Below are 22,101 nucleotides of genomic sequence, written 5' to 3' on the forward strand. Positions count from 1 at the left end.
CATTCTAATAACTGATTAGCCGACCATCCTAAAGAATCCTGCTCACTGCACACTCGGTTCTTCCTTGTCCAGGAAACGAAGCTTCCAGGCATGCTTCAAGTTTCAGTCCATGACGTGATTGGCCTCATTGCTTTGGGCTTGTTGTGGCACATCTTGGCAGAAGCATGCAGTGGGGTAAAACTCACCTCATGGCCTGGAAACAGGAAATGGTTATCTTTGATTAACTTCATTCCTAAATTCCCAAAGCATTCCTCAAAGGAAGATAGCATCCTCTGCTTCCCCCAGCTCCAGCTGCAGCAAGGCATACTGGTCAGTCCCTTCTCTCAGATGTAGGGATGCTCAAGGGCAGAACGACTTAAGGTTCTGGTTGTGGGACATAAAGAACCTCTGGCCACCCTTAGTTGCTGCTGGCAATGGTTCCAACAAGTATTTTAGGCTTCCCTCCTCCAAGTGGGGAAATCTGACTATAAAGATAGACATGAGAATAGCTCTCACTGCAAACAGGCAAGAGGGATTCTGTGAAGGAAATGGTTCTCACAGCAAAAGACTGCCCAGTAGTCTACAAAACCTCTTAGGTTCCATCCAGAGGCTGAATGGAAATCCTAGGGGAGGGGAGGGAACCCACATTCCAAGTGCAACTCTGCTGAGCCTGGTGAGCATGGGAGAAGGTTGCTGGCTTTGAGGTCATCTTGTTCCTCCTGTTCTAGGCAGGATGAATCAAGATCCCTCCTGGGCAGATGTCTTTCAGGGAGTGGGTAAGGGATATGACCTTCAGCAATGAAACCTAAAAATGTATTTTATTTTGAAGTTGTGCTTTGGATTTTTCCCAATCCATTATCTGCTAAGTGACAGTCTTAGGATCACACAAAGCATCTCCAAGCATACATACAATATTCCAGTTATCAACACCATTTTCAAGAATATACCATTTTACACAAATGTGACATACGAATCAGACGCCACAACATTGCAGTTCCCTGGAAGATCTTCTCAACCGAAGTCCATGTCCACCAGCCCTCCCAGTGGTCTGTTCATCCTGGTGCTGGTGGCATCTCTCATTTCCTTGGGGAGAAATGAGGGTGTCCTGAGGAGGCTGGCTGAAACCAGCATTTCCAGTTTACAGGCTGCTGGCGGCAAACTCCTCTATCTTCCAAATTGGGATGCTGGTAGCCCCACCCCACCTCTCTTCCCCAAAGACTGACCCTTCAGAGTCCACACCAAGGAAAGAATCCATGCCACGCAGGGCTGAGGAGGGCTCTTGGAAGCATCATGCTGGTTTCGGCAAGCACATTTGAGAAAGGCTGGTTGCCCAAGGCTGGGGTGGCCAGCTCCTTTTGGCTTTTGGGTTTAAAATCACAGTGTGCAACCTCAATTCCAGTTGAAGTGAGCTCTGCTGAGGACTCTCCTCCTATTGGTTCCTAGTCCTCTTGACAGGATCTTCTCACAGGCGTCAGGAGCACCAGAGATGGGGAAGACAGCTTGGCTCCTAGAGCTGGGGTAGTAGCTGATCACTTATACACTGTCCAGTTCATGATGCCAATCAGCAAATGGGCACTGACCAAGGGGATGGCAAACACAAATCATGAACAAGGTTGAGAGAGAAGCAAGGCAAGAGCAACAGACAGGCCTGAAGGACTGTCACGTAGTAAGCTTTGCTCTTCCTTTCGTGGAGACTACTATATGGGAGACAGGGTCAAGAGCTGGTATGGGAGTTCTGATCAGCTGGATTAAAAAGGATGTAAAGTGAAGGGTGGGGCTTCCTTTGCAGCAAAGAAACAGATCCTTGGGTCTGAATACCCCTTCTTGGCTCAGGATCAATGCAAACCTAGGTTAAAGCAAAGACAGGCCACAAAACAGAGCAACGAAGACCAAGCATTCAAAGGACCACGAGCTGCCTCTTGTAGGCTGACTCTCTTGACTGCAGGAGTTGCCAGTTGTCCCTTTGGACCAGGGAGTACTTCCTTGAGCTGAAGTCACACTCCTCACTAGTGACCCTGCCCCCAGGTTCCTCTTTCCCTTCAAATAGTGAGAATACCAACCACTTTCCACAGATCCTACTATCAATATTACATGTTGGTCCAGTAGGTATTTCTTTCAGCTCAAAGCTAGGAACACTCAGATTTTCCTATGCAAATGGTAACCTACCATCACTCCTGAACTATAGAAAATAATAAGGCTAAAAGAAAACCATAGCTTTCAAGCCAGAAAGCCCAGAAAAGAAGAATGAGTTGAGGAACTGTTTGAGACTGGGATATAGATGTTTCTGGCCCTAGTATTCTTGGGGAAGCACTTACACATGAGGAGCTGGTGCTGTGCAAAACACATGGTTTGCAGACTGAAATATAGCATCAAGGATAGCATTTCTGAATTTTGGAGGGGAACCAGGGAAAAGACCAAAAGAAGGTCCAGTATTTAGTATCTAACCTTTTATTTTCTTTAGATTTTGGCTTTGAGGAAACTTGAACCTGTGGGCTCAAAGTTCCCCTTAGTTGTCATTGTTTTGATAAATGAAAACCCTTTTCAAAGGTGTTGTCTGTCTTTAAAGCCCTCCAAGGTCCCAGTTGGCCTCTAGAGACCTTATTAAAAAACAAAACAGAGCACCATGGGGTGCATTTGAAGTAAATTTTAACCTAGAAACAATCAGCATAGCCGAACTTAACTTCTTAAATGGGGTAGTAACTTTTAAGTGCCAAAAAAAAAAAAAAAAAAGTAGAAGGACCATTTCTTACCTTTTTCAAATCTGTCATAAACACAATAAAACTTTAAGACTCTTCACTCTCAAGGAACCAGCTATAAACTGTCTTATATATGAAAATGTATGAGATGAAAAGTTGTCTGACAGAGATAGGAACCTGGGAAGTGTTTATACCTTCAGAGAAATTTTAAAAGCTCCTTTATAAGGTTGGGATGTACATCTATAGGATGGAGCAGAACAAAAGCAAACACCAATGACCAATTCACAGCAATAGAAAGAAAACAGAGGAAGTCCCACCCCCACATCAGATCACAGGACTGTCCTATCCTGCTACATTTCATGTGATGCAGAGATTTCAATGGCCAGCTTCTCTGGTCCAGACAGAACAAAGTTTATAATGGAAACAGAAATCCCCCCTCCCCACCCATGGCCTGTACGTGAATTTTCACAATAACTTACAAAGAGTGGTCTATGACCAGGAAAGGCTATACATGCCAGAGACTAGTGTATGTGTATGTGTGTGTGTGTGTGTATGCACACATGCGCACATGTAAAAGAATGGCCTATATATGATTCTCTATAATCAGTACCCAAAACAAGATGCCACTGAGAGCTGGGTGGCCATAACCAACCATCTGGTCCAAGGTACTTCTTAGGGTCTGAAGGGACTGAGACTTGAGCTCACATCCTTATGACTTACCTTGCCAGATTTCACAGTGACCTGATAATGAAAAACTCTGTCTCTGGCTAACCTAAGAATAGCATGTACTGCAACTGATTGGATTACAACAACTGAGGGAAGCTGAGGGTGGTAGGGAGGGAAGAGGAAGGAAAGGCGGTAACAAGGGCTTCATTCTCAAGGTTTTGGGTAATAGAAAGGCTAATTCCTGTAAGAGCAACTTAGAATCTAATGTTCAACTGAAGTCCCCAAGCTAGTTAAATAGGAAGATTTTAATAACAGTCAGTCCCCTTGTCTAGAACAATTAAATTATTCCCTTCAGACAGTACAAGACTTGTCGGTGGACTGTGGGGAAGTGGATGAGTTAACACCAGGACTAGTGGCATTTGTTTTGGGGAAGACAGTGGGCTTGGGCCGTGTGGCTGGTGGTTTGACTGGGGCAGCCATCTTGACAGATTTAACAGGTCGGAAGGCGCAGGCGATGTCCCCAGCAGTACTGGCGCTACGCTGGAAGGCGGGCTCAGGGTCCTTGAGGAGTTGGGTGTGCAGAGGGCTGGAGGGCTCAGATGTGGGGGCCACCACTGGGGAGGTTTTGAGGGGCTCCAAGGTGTCCAGCACTACATCAGGGGTGTGCTTAACATTGCTCTGCCGCTCCAGCTCCCGTAGCTCGTTCAGAGCAGAGTTCATCGTTGCCTCTATATCCTGCAAGACAGCAAAAAGGCCGAGGTAAGGCAAATGAAGACCGAAATCCCCAAGGATCGTGTTTCAATGAGACAGACCAAGCCATGAAACCAGCCATAAGGTTTTACTTTACTTGGCTAAAGACCTTGAACATAGGAATCCCCAGAAGGCGGGGGAGGGGACAAGAGCAGTTGTGGTATTTTCCACTAGAGTCCTTGGGTTTAGTGACAGGTATCAAAATACTTATGGATGAAATGGGGAAGGGAAAGATCACTGGTATGCAGGGAATCATTATGCATTTCTCTTTATTTTTTGTTTATTTTCTATGTCTGTCTGTCTGTCTGTATGTATGTATGTATTTTTGGTTTTTTGAGGTAGGGTCTCACTCTAGTTCAGGCTGATATGGAATTCACTATGTAATCTCAGGGTGGCCTCAAACTCATGATCCTCCTACCTCTGCCTCCCAAGTGCTGGGATTAAAAGCGTGCACCACCACACACGGCTTTATTTATGTATTTATTTATTTTTTAATGAAAGAGAGCAAGTGTGAGAGAAAATCAGTATGCCAGGGCCTCCAGCCACTGTAATTGAACTCCAGACGTGTGTGCCACCTTGTGCATGTGCGTGGTTGGCATGGATTCTAGTCCTTCCCCCAGAAGGACTATGGAAGGTTCAAGAGTCTGGTCCTTAAAGATTCATCAAGATAATGCTTCAAGTCTCCAACTCCTGGCAGTAACCAATTTAAAACCATTTCCTTCTACCCAGCACCATGAGAGGGGTCCAAAGGATGGGGAACCAAAGCCCACATGGGTGAATTAGTTTCTTTAAATCCATAGTATACTCCAGATTTTAGGGAAAACGCAGTCTTAGTCCAAGGGCTCAAGGGAGAACAAAAGAACCTTTGTATGCAAGCCAGCTGCCTCCTGGGGAGTCCTCCCAGTTTCCACCACCCTCTTCACAAACTTTTGTGTGATACTGTGTCCCAAATGCACAGGACTCCTCCTTGGGATCAAGAAGAGTTTTACATTGTATGTTCCAAGTAAGCCCTACATTCCTCACTAAGGTATCTTTGTCCTGTGGCATGACTTATGTTTGCTACTGACTCATTTTTACTCATCACTATAATAATAACCTTTTTCTTCTTTCTTTGGTGGTGTTGGGGATAAAACCCAGGACGGGATTTATGACTAAACTATACCCCCAACGTTCTCAAACTTTAAAATGCTCAGAAAACAACTCTATTTACTGGCTCTATTCTGCTATGCAACTAGTGTATCCACTTTCTAACACTTCTATTAATGCCTGGCCAAGGGAGGAACAGGGAGGATTCCCATGGGGCAAAGCAGACCGCTATCAGGAGCTTAAATAGAGGTACAGAAGGCTAGCAAAGCAAGACATCACAGGCCAGGGCTTGGCACCGGCCCTGCAGATAAATCTCCTTAAGCAGAGTGCCAACGAAACCAACAGAGACCACATCCATCCTCTACTGCCCCTTGCAAGATGGGGTGAGGGGGGCAACAATAAGCCTTTATTTCCTACCTGGTCTAATGAATATTATATATCTGGGAGAGACGTCTGAGAGAACTGCTGGGAATGGCTCCAGTGGATGAATTTTTAGAGGCCGGGTTGGAGTTCTAATATTTTATGGAAAACAGAGAGTCATCAGTTTGATTCAGATAAGGACGGGGCTGTAACCAGGGAGTTCACCTCCACTGGATCTGGAGCGCTGGCCTGGAAACCCTTTTTCCCCATAGCTGAGCTCCCACAGCAGGGATATTTTGGAGTCTTTAAGACTCGAATCAGAGGTGGGCTGATTATCAACCACTAGGCATCAGAGGTCAGCTTTAGGAATGAGTCATATACAAATGTGGGCCAAATTAAAAGTGAGCTTCAAACTTTAGCAACTTTGTTGAAGTCTACTAGAGTCTAAAGGAAGTATGTAACTAAGAAACTTGGGCTGAGCAGAATCTTACCAAAATGCTGTTAATTGAGAGACTACTTAGAAACAAGAAGGGGTTCAGTGGAAGAGAGGATAAAAGAAGGGAACGGGAGGGGATTATGATCCAAGCATATTATGTACATGTATGAGAACTTAGATTAAAAAAAACCAAAAACCTCTTGCCAGGCCTGGTGGTGCACGCCTTTAATTCCTGCACTCCAGGAAGCAGAGGTAGGAGGAGAGCCATGAGTTCAAGGCCACTCTGAACTACATAGTGAATTCGAGGTCAGCCTGGTAGAGTGAGACCCTACCTCAAAAAACAACAAAACAAAACCTCTCAATTACTGGCTTAAAAAAATTAATAGCCTTGTAAACAGCCAGCATTAGAACAAACAGCCAGACTTCGTGTACTCTGTCTTTAAGCTCTTGCTGGGGCGGCAGGGGTAGACAAGCTGCTCACTGAGCTGTCTTGGCAGACTATCATGCTTGACAGTACTCGAACTCAGTATAGAATGCACAGAGCACTGGTCAGTTTCAGATCCTGTCACAACTATCACAGGCTGCCCTAGTGTCAGTGACAAATGTAGACTCATGCTTGCTGCTTGTCTTGGGGCCCTCAGTTACCTGTGCAATCACCTCAGGATCCATGGGACGATGGTTATTAAAGCTTTTTGACCTTCCTGCTGTGGCAGTCTTCCGGATCTGTGGACTGTCCAGTCGGTTCTTCAGGGATGAATGGCGGCTGATAGAGTTGAGACTCCCATGCCCGCTGATGGAGCATTTATCTGGCCCTTCCTTGGGGAGACTCTGGCTCAGGATGGGCTGGGAGGACGGACGGCAGCTAGCCCCCACCCCCGGGGAGGAGGGGTCTGTCAGGGAACTGCTCAGCCCATGGCTGTCACTCCGAAATGCTTTCCGGATGCTCCCAGATTCTGGACGCTTTCGTTGCCTTTAATCACAAACAGAAAGGGCATCTGATCAGGGAGCCCTGGCTCTGAGGGAGCCAGGATGACGAGAAAAGGTCAGAGGTTGGCGCCTAGGACTGCTGTGGGTGACACATAAACACCTTCTTTGCACAATTTTGCTTTCTCAACATGACTGTTTCCTTGCCACCCCCAACCTGGGCAGAGGAGAAACGGATACTTACTTTGTGGTCATGGGCTTTGAGTTCTAAACATGTAAGATGCTGTTAGAAAAAAAGGCCCAATTAAGGAAAAGTTTCTAGCGGGAGAAGTAGCTTCATGGAGTGATCAATTCCACTTGCTGCTTTCAACAGAAACCCAAGGTCCTGGGTTGGAAAGTCTCATCATTACCGAGGGCAGGGAAGGGGTGCTGGCAAGAGGAGAGGTAACCTTTCCAAATTTTAGCCTGTACAACTGTAGCAAGCTTGTAATCATTTTGAGCTTTGGTGAGAGGCTGCAGTGCCACAGACAGAGGGCCCAATGTGTGCATGTTCCTAGGGTGGAAGCTGCATCTGCGTGACCCCTATGTCACCCAGCAAGTGGCCGAACCTAGACTCTTGGCCAGTTTGTTTCATACCACTTAAGTTTTTCAATGAGATCATTGGCACAGTCCTATCAGATGATACTGCCTGTTGTTGAATCATTTCATCTTCTTTTGGAAGCAGACTTTAAAAGACCTACTCTAAGAAGCTGTGCAGCTGCAAGTTTGGATGGCAGTGGGGCAGCTCTTATCTGGAATCTAACGAGGGGCAGCTGGGGCTACACTGGGGCCTGAGGATGGAAGAAGGGAAGAGCAGGACTCTGCAGACTGGGCTCCATCTCTGAGGCAGGGCTGCTCTTCTAGGACAAGGTCTCCCTTATCTTTCGGAGCACAGGGCTGGCCTAGGACTTGACGCACAGCAGCCACTCCCAATTGCTCTCCTAGACAGCTCTAGCTTTGTGAGGCAGCCATTTTTACTGGGAAAAAAAGATGACCTCAGTCTTAAAAGCTCTGCTGACACAAGCCCTCCTCTTTGATACCAGGACCTCCAATGGCAGACAGAAGGGTTCCTTCCCTTCCATGTCCCTCCAGCACTTCCACAGCCCTGCTTTTTGGCTTCCTTTCCACACACTCTTCACCTGGTCAGACTGTGTGAACTCTCAATAAAAGTAATGGTAACAGGCACAAAGTAGATGCTTATAAAGTGCGTATAAAACTGAAATGCCACACCCTACAAATGCTTTCCTGACTTCCTCTTTCTACTTACGGAGAGCTGACTCACAAGTCTAAAACTGCTGAGAAGGCAGATTTATGGAGCGGCTTTAGTGTGGCAAGTCCCAATCTATCTCCCAGGGACATAAATGAGGAAGACAGAGTTACTGGTTCTGGAAAGCTCAGCCAGGTCCAGGGAACCAGGTGCAGTGTTGAGTATCAACAACTACTCAAGCCACTTTGGAATACAGAATGAGGGCACTTTTCAACCCTGGAAAACTTGATGTGTCAGGAAGGCTTCCCCAAATAAGAAATGATTGGACTGAATCTCGAAGGGTGAGGAGTTAACTGGTAAGAGGGAGTCAGGAGTCAGCAGGTCGAAGTCCCAGGGGCAGTATCCCCACGGCTGTCAGGAAACAGAAGGATGAGCGCTGTAGAGATGGGGGAATGTTGACAGGCAGGCTTGCTCCTAAGGGCCAGACACTCTGGGGGCTGTTCTCTCCCCACCGCTTGGCTGGTATCTGGGTGGGTCTATGGTAGGCCATGGACATGGTTTGGTCATGATGTGTTCTGTAAGAACCTCATCATAGTCATCCCGACACCACCAAGCAGAGTTCAAGGGAGCCACCAAGACTTTCTAGCAGAAATTTATCTTTTGACTATTTTCAGTTGGCACTTCTATAATTCCTTTGTATAAATTTCATCAAATATATTGTGACTTAAAAATTTATACCTAGGGCCAGAGGTGGAGCTCAGTAGGAGTGGACTTGTTTAGCATGGCCCTGGGTTCTGTTCCCTATTTTCAATACCAAAAAACAAAAACAAAACAAAAGTGCCTAAATAAATATTTAACTCTCCTTCCACCAACTCAGCTTTGGTTCCTGGCCAACAGGCTTATGATCTAGTGATTGTAGGCTTATAATTAACGTAGAGCTATAAATGAGGGGAAAAGGTGATTAGCCCATTTACTTTTTATTAGCTTGCCCTCCCAGCAGGGTAGAAAGCTGGAGGGAGGCATAAAATTCTCAACTTATTTTACTGGTCTGAATTAAATTATAGCTGCACTGAATAAACTGAACAGACTGTATGAACTTGAGGATGAAAGAGAGAGAAAAAAAGGCACGTGTCGTCTCCCCCTCCCATTGTCTGGTTGGACAAAAGCTAAGAGATCTGGCAACCTCATGCGCGCAGTTGAACAACAAGCATCTTTTATTCTCCTTCCAGTCTCAGAGTCCAGAGGCTACAGTTAACAAGTTTTCAAAGTGCAAATCATTTCATCCCTCCAAAGTCAGAGGGGAATAAAATCTGTACATCTTTTCCAATCCATAGTCACCAGGAGCACCCTGGGGCTTGTCATCCTGCTGGCACTGGGCCACGGTTCAGGGTCTGGCGGAAAGAGTCTGTAGGACTTGGTGTCTGGCCCCTTGAGATGATTAGTTCTCCAATAGCCTGAATGCCTTTTGGGGAGGCAGCAGCACATGGGTGGGCGAGCCAGGAATCCCTCTAGATAGCCAGTGGGGTGTGGGTGAAGTTAGAACCCCAGGATGTTGCTAATGGCCACAATGAAAGCTGGGGTCAGAGGTAAGCCTGCTGGACAGAAGTGGGCATCTGCAAAGGGACTGGTAGGGAGAGCTAATGCTAAAGCAACAGGAAAAAAGTGGGAAGTGATTTTCCCTGGTGTGAAAGGGAGCTAGGGGTCATGCGATGAGCAGAAGACAAAGCTTTCTTTGGGGCTCAGTCCTCTCCTCTCCTCCACAGCGCTGAACGCAGGACAGGGGAGGAACAGACACATGGCACCTAAATAGGCCCACCTGGTGACACATTAGCTGGTGGGAGGCACACGAGACTTTGAATCTTCAGACAGACAAGGGTCAAGGACGACAGCAAACCCTACTATTTGAGTAAGAACTGGAAAAGTGAAGGCACCTATGAATAGTACAAAACCAAGTTGCATAAAGTAACCAAAGCTTGGATAAAGGTTTTAGCCATAAGATTGCCAGGAAGGTCCAAGCTGACAGAAACTGCAAGGACACACAGAAAACACCGTGCCACAGCATGATGACAGACAGAGGAGACTTGGGTCTGCCCTCAGGCCCAGGTGAGTCTCCTCAGCCCTGTCTGTCTATTGCAGCAACAATGAACGCATGCAGACTGTTAGGCTGGGGGAGCTGGGAGCCCTGCATGCAGCATAGGACTGGCGGGGGAGGGGCGGTTAGGCCAGGGCTTGGTGAGGCTGGGTGGTGTGAATCGTTCAGGGGAGCAGAAAATGAAAAGCAGAGCTTACTTGTTGATGTTTGCAAGATAAATATCGGCTACATGACCCCCACTGGGACAGCTGGCCCCCGCTCTGGCTGTCACCTTTTCTTCAGGTGGCTCAGAAATGACCTCAATTTCAGACTTGGGGCTGGACCTCTCCACGACACCGTCCTCGCTGGGGGAGAAGGGACAGGCAGGCAGGGAGGAGGAAAAACAACAACAACACAAAGCAGCGTTAAATCAGCAAGATGGCCCCCCAGACATACGCGTGACCCCACACGGCTCACAGGCAGCAACGACTCCCTAGAAGGGCTAACTGTGAGCAGAGGCAAGGGAACCTGAGGGTCTTTGCAGGGTCATTTAAATAAAAATAAATAATCCGCTGGGTTCTGTGGGATCCTTAGCTGCTCAGGAAAGCTTGGCTAGGGGACACCTGTCTTTAACCCCATGCTGCTGCTTTCCTGGGTGGCCGTGTGGGGGCCGTCTCCTGGAGAAGGAGGTAGAAGTCCAGGTTGCGGTTTATCTGCTGTGGTCCTGAGCGCTGCCGGTAAGGACAGTCAGCTCTGTGATGGCTCTGCAGATGCCAGTGTCGAGGCAGGACATGGCCACATGGTCGTAGCACATCTAGCCTTGCTTAGAGCGTCCAAGATGGTCCCAGGTCTCTCCACTGCTTTCCTGGCCCCTCTGGCTACTGATGACAAAGAAATCCCCTTCTCCCCCACAATTCATCTTCTCTCGATCCCGCAGTGAAGTCATAATGCTAAATTTAGGAGGGTCCTGTCCACGCACAGATGGCCACCAGGTCTGCGATGTTAACACAGGGAGGATTTCCCCGCAGAACGAGCCCAGGAGAGGCTGGGAGGGCGCAGACTCATTCAGGATATCAACCTTCAAAAAATAATAGTAAGGGAAGGACTAAACACAGTGACAGTACTGTACCCCAGGGAAGTGAGTCAGGGCAGTGGAGGCAGGGCAGAGGGGAGGGGGGCAGGCTTAAATGGGTGACAAGGTTCATTACTTCCTGCCTAGGGGGCATGGTTTCCAAGTGTGGGAACAAACCGACAGCTCGCCCAAAGAGACCTGTCGAGAACCAGCTGTCATTTTTCTTGTTCCCTTACATCCTTTCTTCTCCTTGTCCCACCTTTCTACTTCCCCAAGCCTGCTTAGGCCAGACTCTAGGAAGTCACTTGTTTTTACTTCCAGGTAGAAAAGGACTATCAGCTACCTAGCAGGTTGGAGTTTGTAATTTTTTATTTTTAGAGACAGAAGCCAGATGTGATGGCTCACATTTGTAATCCCATCACTTGGGAGGGGAGGCTAAGGCAGGAGGATTTCTGTGAGTACCAAGCCAGCCTAGGCTATAAAAAGAGTTCAAGGAAAGCCTGGGCCATAGAGTGATACTCTTTCCTTCAAACAACCAAAACAAAAAAGTTCCCCCAACCTGATCTTTCCAGAAAGGAAATGCATTTGGTAAAATAGAAAGGTTACACTCTCACTCACTAGGTATGAATGCGAATGAATGCGGGTTGGTAGGTTTCTAAAATAAATATATCAGGAAGTGATTGTACAGGGAGAAGAGTAAAGGAGAGATCTAAAGAAACTCTCCACTGAGCTGGAGGAGTGGTTCTCCCAAGGAACTGCGAGCCTCAGGACAGCCTTAGGGCCCAAGGGGCTCAGCCTCCCTCCCATACTCGTCCACTCCAGAGCAAAGTCTTATTCCCACGGTGCATGAGGAACCACACTTATGAGCCAGGGCCCCACTTACGTGTCTTGGACCACAATGTACTGATGGGGGATGAGTCCGTCAATGCCGTTGTGCCGACCTTCCCACCAATCATCAGAAGCCCGCTGGTAAAGCAACAAGGATGCTCCCTTCTTGAAAGAGAGCTCTCTGGCTGTCCGACCCACGTAGTCAAACTTGGCAATGGCCTCAATGGGCTCACACTCTGAGAGACGCAAAAGAGAAGGAAGCACATGTTTTTGGGATCTACAGGCTCAGGAAACTGGGCAGAACCCCAATCAGCTGGACTTTCAGTGGTGGGAGGGTAACTGTGTGAGAAATCAGCCACACGTGATCCACAAATACTTATCAGTGCCGGACCCTCCTCCCCACCTTTGCCCCTGCCACCCCTCTACCTGGAGCCCCCTCACTTTGCCTGATGCAACAGTGAGACACTGCTCTCTGTGCTAACTGTTCTGTTGATTCTATAGCTCTTCAGGCTGTCTTTTCCTAACACCAAACATGACATATTATACATTTTATTTTTGGCAGTACTGGGGGACGGGACCCAAGGTTTCACATATGCTAGACATGTACTCTACCGTTGGGCTATACTGTCAGCTTATCATTCTGTATTTTTAAGCATTATTTTTCTGATTATGTAATAATTTTATTAACTGTATAACATTTATCATACTAGCTGGTAAGTGATCTGTTACTCATTCTTCCCAGGAGAGTATAAGTTTTTATTCTTTATAAAGAAAAGATAACATGACTAAGCAACTTTTCCAAGAGCAAAATATGGAGAAATATTTTGTAAGTGGGATATAATAAATAATAAAATTATAATAAAGTCTTTGAAAAATTAAAAGGGGTTTACAAATGCAATGGGTTTCATTGATGTGGGCTTGTGTCTCCCTATTTGTTAAATGGGGATTAGAAAGATGAATGAATTATACTTTGTGACATGTTTAGAGTAGTGCCCAGCAGTGGTACGGTGCACTGGTTATTGCTACCATGATTTCTATCTGCTCTGGGCTGCAGGTACAGATTAGATAGTGACAAAAAGACTGCTTAAGGCAGAGCAAGCAGCTTCAAAACAAGGCCAGGGCTAGTCAGCTTTGGCTGGCAAGGTTTCCCCTCAATGGGCCAGGGAAGGGCTTCTCTACAGCAGCAGGCCACAGAAGGGCTGTCTTAGTATTTCAGCCTCGGGTATATCACCTGACCTCTCTGACCTGTTTTCTCAGCTATAAAATAACAGCCCTGTCTGTTCCACTAGGAATCAAGGGAAAAAACACAAAGCCTCTAACAATGCAGGCACAGGCAGCTCTAGCCTGTCACTGAGTCTTCTAGTTCACCTACTCATCTCCCATAATGTGGCAAATGAGCAGACTGAGCCTCTCATGTCAGGATCTAAATGAGCAGTCCTAGTTTTCTCTCCTCCCTTAAGAGCTAGCTTCATATTTCAGTATTCCCAGCAAGATAGGGGGCAGGCAAAGCTCTGTGGACCATGCCACTTCATTCTTCTGCCCAGAAAATTCTGAGGTTCCTTGTCAGCTGCTGAAACCTCTACAGGCCAAGTGGTGGAGAAATGGCAGCAAGGAACTATTGAAGTGGGGGCAAATGCGCTGCCTGAACAGACCCTAACCAATCATGGCACTCAAGAGGGGAGGGGCTCGCGGGTGACAGCTGAGCACCCCACCTTAGACGCACACCCGCGAGGCTGTTTAGCTCATCCAAGCCTGTACCATGAAGGGGCTGACTTTGCTAGCTGGCAGGCATGCAAGTGTGTGGTTTCCGTGTCCTCATTCCCATTTCCCTCTGGCTCACTTCTCTTGAGTTCTTGGCACCCAGCTTCTCTAGTCTCTAGACTGCTGCTTTGCAAATAAGCTTTCCTTTGCTTTGGTGTTCCGCTACCTGTCTGATACCCTGCTGGACTTAGGTGTGGCAAGAAGCTGGGAGGTGGGTCCAGAATGCTAAAAGGCTACAAAGGTCTAGCTCAGTGTAATCTCCAAAGGAAGAAGAGACAACAAGGGCCCCTGTCTTTCTTTGGGGACTGCTGGCAAGCAAAGGTCATCAAGGGCACAGACACATCACCCCTTCCTCTGTTTTACCCACACACCATCATCGCTCGTGTGGTGCTCTGTGGTCACGTCCTGGATGGAGTCTTCGGCGGAGGTGGTCTCTCCATGAGGGCTGTCACTGCAGTGGAAGCAAGAGCACTGGAATATCAGTATCTGTGCACGGTGTTCTTGATGTCCCCTTTACAAAGCCTTCTGAAGCAAAGGCACCAGAACTGACTGTAGGCCTGCTATGCCTCAGTGCACACAGCCAAATGTAAGAATGAACCATGTACCTCTAGGAGTTTGCAAGTACACCTCCTACAAGAACTGCTTGTGACTGACTACCTGGGACTTGACTACCTTGAGAGAGAAAGGGGAGTGGTTTTATTTTTCTGTTTGGATTTTTCTTTTTCTTTTTGATTTTTCGAGGTAGGGTCTCACTCTAGCCCAGGCTGGAATTCATTATGGAGTCTCAGGGTGGCCTTGAACTCAACAGTGATCCTCCTACCTCTGCCTCTCAAGTGCTGGGATTAAGGCATGCACCACGTTACCCAGCTCTCTCTTTTTTTCTTTTATATTTTCTTTTTATTTATTTATTTCACAGGAAAGGGGGAGGAGAGTGAATGGGTGTGCCAGGGCCTCCAGCCACTGCAAACAAATTCCTTATGTGTGTGCTCTCATGCATCTGGCTAACGTGGGTCCTGGGGTATCGAACCTGGGTCCTTTGGCTTTGTAGGCAAACACCTTAACTGCTAAGCCATTCCTCCATCCCCAGCTCTTTCTTTTTGGATTTTTCAAGGTAGGGTCTCACTCTAGCCCAGGTTGACCTGGAACTCACTCTGTAGTTACAGGCTAGCCTCAAACTCACAGTGATCCTTTTACCTCTACTTCCCTAGTGTTGAGATTAAAGGCATGTACCACCATGCCTGGCTAAGAGGAGTGTTTTAGAAGTTATTAATAATTTTAGAAAACATGGAGCAACTCAACTCTTCAAAGACTTTTCATGAGTCTGGTTCTCAAGGAGAAGATGTGACAGAAGGGAAGTCCTGGGCTTTTATATCAGATACCAACGGACACCAAAACCAGTTCTGGTGCTTAGTAGCTCAGGGGCCCTGGACAAGTAACTTAAGCCTCTGCTACTTCATTCACACGCTGAAGACAATGATATGTTTTACAGAACTGTGTGCGCAGCCAATGACAGAATTTAGTAAAGGCTTTAGCATGAGTGTCACTTCCTTTTTTCCTCCCTTGCCTGGTGTCTCTAGGTTGCTTTGTAGGTCGTTAACCTGTGTACTTGTGAGGAGACAGGAGGTGAGTCAGAGATGTGGGTGGGAAACAAGAGCAGAGAAGGAGAATCTGCCAGATTAGATTCTACAAGATCACAGAGGAGGGAAACTTGGCAAAGACGTTAAAAAGCTGCTATTCTGGGCTGGGAAGATGGATCAGCACTTGCTTAGAAAGCCAGATAACCTAGGTTCGGTTCCCCAGTACCCACACAAAGTTAGACACACAAAGTGGTGCCCTGTCGCAGCAAGAGGCCCCAGTGAGCCCAATCCCCACCCCTTCAATACATACATACACTTTAAAAAATTCCTCTTCTTTTCAATCATCTGGGATAGAAAATTGAGAATGGAAGAGGGAACTTATTAAGAAAGCAACTTCTACTCTGTTTCCTGGCTCAGGAACTTCAGAGTAAACAGAAGTTCTTCCTTTTTGAAAGTAGACAAAACCCTTGGTCCTGACTTGTTTTCTTCTCTGCCAGTAGATAGTAACAAATAAGCATTTCCCAACAGTCCAGTGAATACCTCTCTCTTTCACCTGCCATGCAGCTTCTCTCTGCCCATGCATGGGTCCACACCCCCCTAAGGAAGTGCCTCAGAGATTAGCCAACCAGCTCAGGACTCACTCTGGTTGGACCAAGTCAGTCCCACTGAAGTGTCTTAGACTCCAGAGAACATTCTGGGAGAATGTTATTAGGGATTCTTTGTTAAAGAATGCAGGCACGGGCTGGGGAGATGCTCAATAGTTAAAGGTGTGTGCATGCAAAGCCTGCAGACCCAGGTTCGAGTCCCCAAAAGCCATGTAAAGCCAGATACACAAAGTAGTACATGTGTCTGGAGTTCGTTTGCAATGGTGAGAGGCCCTGGTATACCCTTACCCTCTCAAATAAATAAATAAACAAATAAATTAAAAAAAATTTTTTTTGTTTTATTTATTTATTTGAGAGGGACAGACAAAGAGAGAATGAAGCTGACAGAGCGAGAGAGAGAGAGAATGGGCACGCCTGGTCCTCCAGCCACTACAAATGAACTCCAGACGCGTGTGCCCCCTTGTGCATCTGGCTAACATGGGTCCTGGGGAATTGAGCCTCGAATTAGGGTCCTTAGGCTTCACAGGCAAGTGCTTAACCACTAAGCCATCTCTCCAGCCCACAAATAAATTTTTAAAAATTGCCAGTATAATTCCTTATTACTTTCTGGGCCTAAGAATCCTCTGATGAGTTTAATGTCACTGGAATCCTGCCACTGGTGCACTGGGCACAGGTAAACCTCTCTTCAAGGTGAAAGTTCATTCCCTTCAATATCCACTAAGTTAACAGTTCTCAAACTACAGGAAGCCCTGGAGGGTTGGTTAAATAAGCTGGGGAATCTACACTTCTTTACAATCCTACAGGACTTGTGTGCTGTTGGTCCAGACACTCTACACTGTAGTAAAGGCACAATGATGCTCTTTAAGGTCCCTTGAAGCCCTAAAATCCCATGCTTCTCTCATCCTAAACCCCTGGTCCGGTAACACCCCCGAGACCCACCCACATCTGAGATCCCAGGGGGAGCCTGCCATGTGTCTCAGCAGCAATCCTAGGCAGCCAGGTTCTGATTTGGGAACTGATAAATGGGCTGAAATAGGTTTTCCCACAGCTCTAGGGAGGTCAAGTGGTCTAGCCCCTTCTCTCTGGTGCTCCTAGTCTCTTGGCCACCCTTTAAAATCTGGTGGTGGTAGGTCACCTCTTTTGCCACCTTAGCTCATTTTCTAGTATTTTCCTCTCTTCCCAGAAAAGGGAAGGGAGAGGTCAGGAGCAAAATCCTTCACTCTTGCTCACTGGTGTTTCTGCCTGAGGCCTGGGTTACAGTACTAATGTTCCCTGACTAATCCTGTGGTGTTTCCAGAAGTCATTAATAAATGTCACATGTTAGGGGATCTGAGAAAATACCTTGGATAAAATGGGGGAAAGGCTTTTATGGGTGTACCCTCGTGGCACATTCCTTGGTCTCTGCTCCTTGGAGGGGAGCAGAGACTGAGGGCTCTCTGACCCATGAATAGGTCCAGGACCTGCAGTGGTTTTATTCTTCAAAAGCAAGAGTTGAAAATATTAATCCACAGCTTTTCACTATTCACGAAAAGGCAAAGACCACTTCTTGAGTCACTAGCAGGAGGATCAACTGCCCCCCACCCCCAACCAACCGTCTGCCAGTGATGGAAAGTTTTCTCTCCAACTCAGCCAACTGAGGTCCCGTGGCTCAGACATAGTCCAATGGAGAAGGATGAACCCAGGAATGCCACTGCCACAGGAAGGTTACAGAGACATGAACTGTCACTTGTTTTACTCCTTGGGTGGGAGGCTATTTTTGTGGGAGTCACAGAGAAGCATGAGCCAATTTGTCTTCAGTTAAGTTAACATGTTCCTCTATCCTCTCCTACCTTGGTAAACAGCAATGGGCTATTGATTCCAGATGGAATCTGATTTGGACTGGCTTGTGCTTGCAGCTCAGGCTTAACCACATTTAGGGGAAGAAGAAAAGAGAGGGAAGTATGAGACACTGGGGACTAAATGAGAGATGCAGTTGCCTTTACGTTTTGTGGGAACATGACGCTGAACAGCAGCTATCATGGTGTCTGTGTAAGGTGCTGACTATGGTTTACGTTACGAGATTAGAGATCAGAATTGAATCTTTATCACTGTGGTGGGTTTAAACAGTGCCACTGGCCTCTCTGGTTGCAGTAACTACAACTATGAATCTTTTTTTTCTTTCAGAAATGACTCCTTATCTAAAGGAGTCGTCTAGCACAGATATACCTTGGGATTGGGATCCTTTTAGATTTTTGTACTTAGATTAACTCATAACAAAACCTCGTCCTACAAAATTTCACACTATTTCAGGATAGGACCATACCTAACCTGCTGAAATAAGCTTATTCCCTTCGTTCCACACACATTTCTGAAATCATTTTAACATGTCATCTTATAAACTCAGTCAGGAAATTTTGCCTCATACATAGATTCTTCCTAGTAAGAACAGGATTCCCTGAGACCCAGTGCTATTTTTCTCAAAGTATAAAGCACAGACACTGTTGACTGATGGACAGTGGATCTAAACACCATTTTGTAAAATCGCCTTTCCTCAAGAATTATTAATGCATCATTGTCTTTCAGAATGGTTCCTTGCCATACAATATTCATAAAAAAGGGAGAGTGGGTGAGGTAATACTTATTCTGTAGGCGGGGGTGGGGAAGGTAGTGGGGAGTGGGAAGATAGCCTATACACAGCCCCAGACCGTGGCAGCCTGCAAAGCCTGTGAATGGAGGCGGTGTTTCCCTTCAGGTTTTGCTGGGCCATCTGGTCACCATGACAGTATCAGTGACTCCCTCCCTCCCTTCCTCCAGCCCTCAGCCTCCTACCAATAATCCTCCATGCTTCCTCCTCTGCTGTAGATGGGGCCCTCCAGCTCCCTGGGGTTTGGGAAGATATTCTCATGCTGGATGATGATGGTTTTGATCAACTCATTCACGTGCGCTTGGCAGGAAACCTGGTCGTGGCCCTCCGGCACTGACATCAGCGAGGGCCCGAAGCAGATGGCAAGGTTGTAGGGGTCCATCATGTTCTCTTCGCTGAACTGTGATAAGCTGGAGGAGAAGGAAGGGGGACAAGCTGGAAAGCTGTCACATGTATGTGCAGAAAACACGATCCCCAGAGGCACTGTCAGGAGCCAAAGCAGAGGGCCACATGTTATCACTTGCCTTTCTGGGCATCAGAAACCTTCTGGAAAAGTCAGCTGTAGAGAACACAATGACCACTGGATGGCCATAAGGAGCCAAGAAAAGGAAAGGAGAGGTGGGACTGCCTGCTGCAGGCCTAACCCTTTCTTCTCTCTAGTTCCCCATTCAAATCCTTCTTATGACCCATTTTCATCCCTGTCTTTGATCTTATCCACCCAAACACCCCGCCCCTGAGAATGCAGCACACCTCTCTCTTCAGCGTTGACATAGCTTCCACAAACCGAGATCAACCCAGACAACATGAGAACCTTGGTTTGTCCTGGGAATGCTATGGTTAGGAGACACAGGCACAGGGCACAGTGGGCCTTCTTGTATACAAAATAAATTGTTAGGGATGTTCAATTCCAGCTGCTAGATTTATTTTAAAAATAGACAACTGATTAGCTTTTGTATTCCACCAGGACACTGAACTTCTTTCTAAAACAGCTAATGAAATTGCTTTCCCTCTTCTTACTATCCTCTTACAATATTACATTCAGGAGTTACTTAAGAAATGCTGTTCAGATTCTGTCCCAGGTTCCTCTGGATGTAGACAGACTAACACCATCATTGAGTATTTGTTTGTTTTGGGAAACCCCCATTCTCAACAAGCGGCTGCTCCAGGTATAACTTCAACTTTGGCCAAGGATGCAAGGCCCTTCACTGTACCTGATGAGGCCCTTTGGGCCCCTGCCTGTCCAGGCATACAGGTCTAGGCTGGCTTTGGATAGAGTAGATCCCTTAACCAAGCTTACTGGGCTATAAGCACTGCTGAGGAGCTAGGCCTTCCTTATGGGTGTCAGCATTAAGTCCTCAGTGCCTGATTCTGACAGACCCCGACGAGAACCTAGAGTCCTGTGGTGCTGTCTTCATCCTAGCAGCTGCTCTTCTGGATTGGACAGTTCATTTCCAGTGTATGCCCTACATGCAGGATCATGTTACATGGCTGGTTTCCCTCGAACACAATGGCTTTCTCCTTTCTTAGACACCCTGGAATGCATCTTGAACTCCTTTGATAGCCACTGTAGGGCATTAGAAGTGGCATGGTGAGCGTGAAATGACTGTCATGGGAATTAGTAGGACTTACAACCAAACGATGGTGAGGTTACAATCTCAGCTAGATTCCTTCACAGGAGGCTTTGTTTGAACAAGGTTTCAGTATGTACCCCAGGCTGCCCTCAAAATGTAGCCCAATCTGAGCTGGGATTCTCCATCTGCTGCTTCCAAGTGCAAACCCGAGGCAGCACTAAAGTGCTCAATTCTAGGATCCACAGAAATGAAGAAGAGCCCTGAAATTTTGGGCCCAGGCAAAGTTTCCCTCAGGAACTACTCCTACTAGGTCATCTTCCCATAGAGATGGTCCTCTTGACCACCTCTGTCCTACAGAAGCACTGAGGTTATTGGTGCTGCATCATTTCCACGCAACACATGTGTGATGAGCAAAGCAGTCTTTTAAATAAGACAACACAAGACAAAATGAATGGCTGAATTGCTGTAGTCCTCATGCTTTCTTCAACCATGGCTACTGTCTGTTGCTTTGCATGACCCTTACTCTATTGTTTCTCTCCCTGGCAAGCCCAGGGGAGTGAAGTGTTACCGCAAGTCCTTCATACCTGTTCTAGTTGACCCACTGGGCCACCACTGTCATCTTCCTAGCTCATGGGGGTAACAGGCTCAGGTTGAAGGCAGATTTGCTTAATGTGAGCAGACGCTGATTAGCAGCCTAAAGGTGATGGGCTAGCTGCAGAGTAGTGAGCAGTGTTTTCAGTCCATATGTGAACACCCTGCAGGAGTCATGAGGAGTTGAATTCAAGGTCAGATAGGATGTTGAGTCAGTACCTTGCCACTGAACGGGGTAGACACAGCTTTGTGGAGAATGCTGGGCTAGAAGTAGGATGCATGACAGTGTGGGCATCTCAGAAAGGTCTCAGGTGTTGCGAACCCACATGCCTACAGGCCAGGATAACCTTGAATGTGTAAGCAAGACGAGGCTTGTGGAATGAACTCCATAAGTTATATTTCCTTTAAGTAGACATTAATCATGTACGAAGCCTTCATTTTCACAAACAAGTTATGTGATAGAATCCTTAGTCCCTTGGCTTACCTTTCGTTTCCCTGTTTTGTGCACTCTGCCTAAAAACTGTCCCTAATTATCTGTCCCTTCTTAGGAGTATGAACCAAATGAAGCAAGGCTTTCCTTTCTGTTGCAGCCAGCCTGACATTGCTGGGACAAGCATCCAACCAGACACAGCATATGGGAGAACAGGGTTTATTTGAAGATTATAGCATCACAGGGAAGTTCTATCAATGGTGGAAGAAGCTGGCTCACTCTATCATACATCAGATAAAACAGATAAACAGAGAGAAAACCCAACACCAGCAAGCATGAACCACCAGAGATCAAACCCCATACCACCTAGTGCTGGGCTGGAGATCCTGCTCCAACCACATCTTAGGGCTGAACCCCAGGATCTGTCCGCAGTGACATGCCCCTTTATAGCAGGGATGTCTGCCTGCTAGAGGCTCAAATAGGCAGTTTAATAAAAAATGTCTATGGGACCATACATTCAACCTATCATATTCAAATGATTTTTTTTTAACCAACCTAACACTGTGTTCAGCACACAAAAGATGCTCAATAAATATCTGTTGGGATGAAGAGACACAGATCCATGTGAAACTTCTGGTAGTCAAAGCCAAGTTGTTTGCTAAGAGGGATACTCACTGATTGAGGAAGGCAAAGAGGTATCTCATGATAATCAACGTGGTTTTGGGCAGGACGAGAAGGACTTTCCGGATGTGCAGAGCTCTCTCCTGCAGGTTGTCCATTGCTGAAGTAAGAACAGATGTATTGTCCTTTGTCGTAATTGCAATCCCAG

The 22,101-nt window shown here is 46.8% G+C and overlaps 1 protein-coding gene across 4 annotated transcripts in view; it reads right to left on the reverse strand.

Annotated features, from left to right (window-relative positions):
• Nucleotides 1-778: 778 nt before the first annotated feature.
• Nucleotides 779-22,101, reverse strand: part of Srgap2 (SLIT-ROBO Rho GTPase activating protein 2) — a 284,297-nt gene continuing 262,974 nt past the window's right edge. For 2 of the 4 annotated variants that reach the window (XM_004663526.2, XM_004663525.2), the window contains exons 17-23: nt 21,948-22,053; nt 18,866-19,090; nt 14,247-14,326; nt 12,170-12,350; nt 10,433-10,579; nt 6,619-6,943; nt 779-4,076 (exon numbers count right to left, since the gene is read on the reverse strand). In XM_004663526.2, the coding sequence (XP_004663583.2) occupies nt 3,693-4,076; nt 6,619-6,943; nt 10,433-10,579; nt 12,170-12,350; nt 14,247-14,326; nt 18,866-19,090; nt 21,948-22,053 (1,448 nt within the window). In that variant the 3' untranslated portion in view covers nt 779-3,692. Of the gene's footprint in view, nt 4,077-6,618; nt 6,944-9,334; nt 9,736-10,432; nt 10,580-12,169; nt 12,351-14,246; nt 14,327-18,865; nt 19,091-21,947; nt 22,054-22,101 lie in introns of those variants that run through there. The other 2 variants (XM_004663527.2, XM_045160655.1) reach the window with 2 other exon arrangements.

This window comes from Jaculus jaculus, chromosome 1 (assembly GCF_020740685.1).
Source record: "Jaculus jaculus isolate mJacJac1 chromosome 1, mJacJac1.mat.Y.cur, whole genome shotgun sequence".
Lineage (NCBI taxonomy): Eukaryota > Metazoa > Chordata > Mammalia > Rodentia > Dipodidae > Jaculus > Jaculus jaculus.